The sequence below is a fragment of the Montipora foliosa genome, chromosome 10 (assembly GCF_036669935.1).
Source record: "Montipora foliosa isolate CH-2021 chromosome 10, ASM3666993v2, whole genome shotgun sequence".
Lineage (NCBI taxonomy): Eukaryota > Metazoa > Cnidaria > Anthozoa > Scleractinia > Acroporidae > Montipora > Montipora foliosa.
The window spans coordinates 18,104,805-18,109,804 of NC_090878.1; the positions used below are offsets into that span (position 1 = coordinate 18,104,805).

Consider the following 5,000-nt stretch of genomic DNA (forward strand, 5'->3'; position numbering starts at 1 on the left):
CAATCAGAAATCCCCAAGGGGCAAATGTCTTACAATTGTACAATGTAATTAAAATGTAACTTCAGCTACGTAAATTTGCTTTGAGATTTTTCAGTTGATTTGTCTCAGCTCATACATGATAACTTAATAAATGATATTTTTATACATATTAATTAAGTAAACCACTGCCCGAGTTTCAAATAAAAAACAAATCAAGAATTATTCTTTTTCCTTTGAACTAATAACTGTTTACAACAATTGTCTCAAACTACCCCTTACCCCCTACCCCCTACCCCCTCTGCTCATTATTTTTGAGAACTATCATTATAATGATGGCCAGTCACCTTATTTGACATGAATGCAGATCTGGGCCTCCATTTTTGGAGCCACTCATGATCAGACACAAGGACATAGTCACTGTAAAATTCTGATCATTTTCTGGACCAGAGAATAACTTGTTGGTCATCCTAAAAAGATCTGAAGTCTTAAAACACAGTCTACAATGTATTTGAAGAACTTACTCTGGTAAAGACCTCAAGTGGTTGTCCCTTACTTCAAGAATCTTCAGTTTGGATAACCTACATGCCAAAGAAGAAGTAAGTAAGTATTAAACACTCGACTAAATTCCAAATTGCACTCGAACACATGTGTTACCTATACTAATAAACTTGTGGCCTTCAAGTTAAATTCAGACCAGACCACTTTGTGCCCTGTACCTCTTCAATAGTGTGTGGGCCCTATTAGTCTTGACAACAGATGACTGTACTTACACGTTACCCGATGATACACGGTTCAACATCCTGCGACATTTGTTTCTCAACAAGTATTGAACCATGTTGCACAGATGTGTTGAAAGGAATAGAGCTGGTCTCTACTTTCGTTCAACATGGTTCAACAGGCCTTCTGATAGGGTGCGATTAAAAAATGCAAATTATGTGATTTTTTCAGGGCAGATTGTGCTATTAGAAAGGCCAATTATGCGATAAATAATGTAAATTATGCGATTTTTTTCTCAGCAATTTTAAGCTTGTTTTATAAGGTTTCAGGTTAAGAAAAGCACTTTTTTGCTGCCCTAAAGACATTTTGAACACAAAGGAACAGTAATTATGCATCTCGATCGACATTAGTTGGGATAAATAAAACAAATGAGGTCTTCTGCACTACCAGCCGGTGCACCACGTTAAAAGTTGAAAGGACACGGCTAACATGCCAAATGAATGATCAAGGTGCTTGTCAACCACGAACTTCCGAAGATGGTCAATCACAAAAGGGCTATACCCCCATTTATATGAGAGAAAATAAGCTGCGGCTTTCTCTGGCCGCGGCTTACAGAAGACTCGAATGTTCACCCCGTATAAATGGTACAAAATCTATGTTCACGTCTTTTTCAAGCCGCGCTTATATTGACCTGGGAATATATATTCGTATAAATAGTTCCTTTTGCGTATTTTGTACCCCGTGGCCAGAGTAAGCCGCGGCTTATTTTCTCTCGTATAAAAGGCCCTAATATTGCACGACGAGAAAAACATCCGTCCATCATCCACGTGGAGCGTACCTGTGAGGTACTTTCTTGCTTGATCGTGAGCTGTCAGATTGGGCGGAAGGTGGGAACTTCCTTCTTCGTCGAAGAAAAAGCGAGCGTTTTCACAACAAACTTATCCAAACTTATCAGTTTTCAACGAAAGAAACTACATTTTGCCGAAAAACTTACAACTTCGCTTATTTTTCACAAATCTCTTCTCTAAGAGAAGGCAACTGTGTCATTTCAGTGGTGTGTATATAAGGGCGTGTTTGTGTTGCACCAACAGAAGGAGACTCGTACCAGGTCCCCGACATGAAAAATAAAGCCTTGAACTTCGAATGTTTAGCCTTTTTCCAAGATAAATCATCTTAAAAATGGCGTATTTTGTGCAGGAATTTCTAAGAAACGTGTTGATTTATGTTTCATTTTATGAATTTTGTGCGTCCTTTTGTGAATTGTGCGATTTTTCGTGAATTGTGCGATCGGATGCGATTTGAGGTCGATTGTGCAAAATCGCACCATCACGTAATATCAGAAGGCCTGGTTCAACAACATTCAACCTGTTGAATGGCATATTTCAACATTCAACATGGCATGACACACTGTTCAACATTTGTTGACTGAACAGCTGCAAAATTTGTTGATCAACACAAGTCATGTTGAGCCGTGTATCACCGGCTTTAGTGTGATCGCCTGTACAGCTATTTTACACAAGTCACCGTTACCCTCACTTTCATACACAGGCCAGGTCACTTAGCAGACTTAAATGTAAAATTAATCAGTTTAGAGATATGAAGCTGCTTAGACAAACCTTCCAAAGTTTGATGGTAAACGATCAAGAAATGCATCATTCAAATACACATGGGTTAAATTTAACAGCTGTGTAAATCCATCTGGGATTCTAAAAAATATAAAGAATAATTAAAGAAATTACCTCTTCTTTGTATTCTTAACTAAGAAAAATCATGCAAAATTTAAGAAAGAAACCATTCCAGATAAGACTACACGGAAAAGCTCCAGCTTTAAGCCTGCCCTCGCAATAGCGCATCAAACACAATGAGAATACAGCTGGTTACTCAGAATAGGGACAATAATGTTATCATTTCATACGTAGTGATAAAACTAAAAACACAACTTTTACCGACACGGAAAAAAATAACAAAAAAAATAAAACAAACAAATGAAACGCAGATCCCGACTGGGTTTGCCACACTGGCAACCCAGTAATTAGTTGTCGAACATTTTTTGGTTCAAAGAGATGCAGACTCTGGGCCTTTTGCTCATAGAAATGTAGGTCATATTTCACTGTTTTTTTCCCCTTAGCTTTGAAATTATTATTATTGTTGCGAGTATTTTGTCATATATAAGTTTGGTCAGTCCCAGATAATTCCAGCCAAGCTACTGTAGTGATGATGCACAAGTTTCAAAATTGGAAGAAGCATTGGTAAGCTGGAGAAAGCTGCATTAGAGGTTAAATGGGAGGAAAAGAGACCAAGAGAGAAACTCAAACTTCACAAGAGAGAAATGCAACTTAAGCTACAAAGAGAAGAGGATTTAAGGCCCCACATTCTAAGATGGAAGATGAGTTACTGACTTGCAACATGGTCAAGCTAAATCGAAGAAACCTGGTCAAATTACAAGTTCCAAAGATAATGAATCAAGTACAGAAGAGAGAGGAGGAAGCGAAGAAGAGGAAGTCATTATGGAAGAGTTTGATAAATTAATTATTTAAAGAAATTACCAGTAGAGATAAAGACCTTAAATCATGACTTGAAAGCACAATTTGAAATCTTTGTGGGAAACGCAAAAGGAAATATATCAAATTATAGAATAATGAGGATGGTACGTTCACTCTCATCAGTCAATAGTTGTGTTTAGATGAGAATATGTAAACATAGACCTTTTTGCAGAAACGGCGGCCATTTTGATTTCTATTGTTTCAAATAGCTATTATGGGATGCCCAGGGGACAAATACATAGAGGATATTACACGGTGGCGAGAAGATATGAATTTTATGTTCGAGTGGCAAGAACAATATCTCACGAGTGAGCGAAGCGAACGAGTGAGATATTGTTCTTGCCACGAGAACATAAAATTCATATCTTCGAGGCAACGTGTAATGTTCTTTTTATTATATGGAGACTAAATATTGATAAATTCCGATTTTATTGTGTTTCAAAGTAGTCAAGTTTTACAAATACGGCTGGGCTTTATAGAAAAGGCGGGAAAAAAAAAGGCGGGAATCGTGACGTCATTGATCGATACGACACTCACAAAGGTGACATACGGAAAATACGCCACTCGGGTCCCGGATGTAGTGGCGTATGGAATCTACGAGTGGTTTAGTTCCCAGTAAAACACTCTCCTCCATATAATAAATAATCATTTGCCCTTTGAGCATCCCATAATGTCTTCCGAAACAATAGAAATCAAAATGGCCGCCGTATCTGCAAAAAGGTCTTTGGTGGCCAGTGACATCACACAAATTTTGATTGGTTATGTGTTGTCAGGCACACATTTTAATTGACTGTTAGGAAATATGAGCGTGTATAAAGAAAATCTGTTTCAATCAAAAAGTAAATAAACAAGCATTTTCCTTCATTTGTTGAATTATTTTTTCGTAAACTTCGGATTTGCATGCTGTCAAGAATTCTTTCAACTCCCCTTGGTGTTTAGATGAGGTGCTGTAAACACGGAAGAAGTCCTCTACTGCTTAAATGTAAAATACACAAGTAACATGTATAAGCTAATAATAATTCTTTCCTGGTGTTCTATTTCTTCTTAATGTCATTAACACTTAAGTTCTCCACAATAGTGCAAAAATCACCTGCAATGTACACAACCACCCTACAGTGGGTCCAGATAACCTCAACAAATTGACCTCAGATTATCTTGGCAATAATAATTCCTTTATGGAACATATGATCTTTTTAACACTTATTCAGGTTATTTATGTAATGAAAAACCACAAAATTCCTTACAGTGCGACGCGCCTTACTGTGGCCACCTAACAAAGTTTGTTTACAAATTATCTGCCAATTAGGGTGTGGGAATTCGATTGACAGTCACGTCTCCTTTGCACGGTAAGTTGAACACTGTTGCATGGGTTGTTGAGTTGAAATATTTACACGTAGTTGTCAAATGTGAAAGTTTGTTGGGTGGCCACAGTAACGCGCATTGCACTGTAAAGGGGATAATAATGTCCCGCAAGGAAAATATTTTCAAAATAATAGTCACACAACTTCTTCCAGACAAAACAAATAAAGATGAAATACAATGCTTGCTCTAATAATCTCCCTAACATTTAAATTAATATGTCAAAAAGTACTCTCCTCAGGCTACGTGAGCATTGGCAAACTATCTATTAGATAATTATGCCACAATATTATTCACCATGCCATCAGCAAATTATTGTTGATGAATATTAATGTAATGGAAGTAATCCATAGCAAGCAAGCCTCGTAAATTTTCATGCACGTACCTGTAATTTGATATTTC

At 37.3% G+C, this 5,000-nt stretch overlaps 1 protein-coding gene across 2 annotated transcripts in view; it reads right to left on the minus strand.

Moving 5' to 3' along the window:
* Positions 1–5,000, minus strand: part of LOC137973238 (leucine-rich repeat-containing protein 1-like) — a 33,471-nt gene that overhangs the window by 27,165 nt on the left and 1,306 nt on the right. For both annotated transcript variants that reach the window (XM_068820011.1, XM_068820012.1), the window contains exons 4-5: positions 2,313–2,402; positions 501–557 (exon numbers count right to left, since the gene is read on the minus strand). In XM_068820011.1, the coding sequence (XP_068676112.1) occupies positions 501–557; positions 2,313–2,402 (147 nt within the window). The remainder of the gene's footprint in view (positions 1–500; positions 558–2,312; positions 2,403–5,000) is intronic.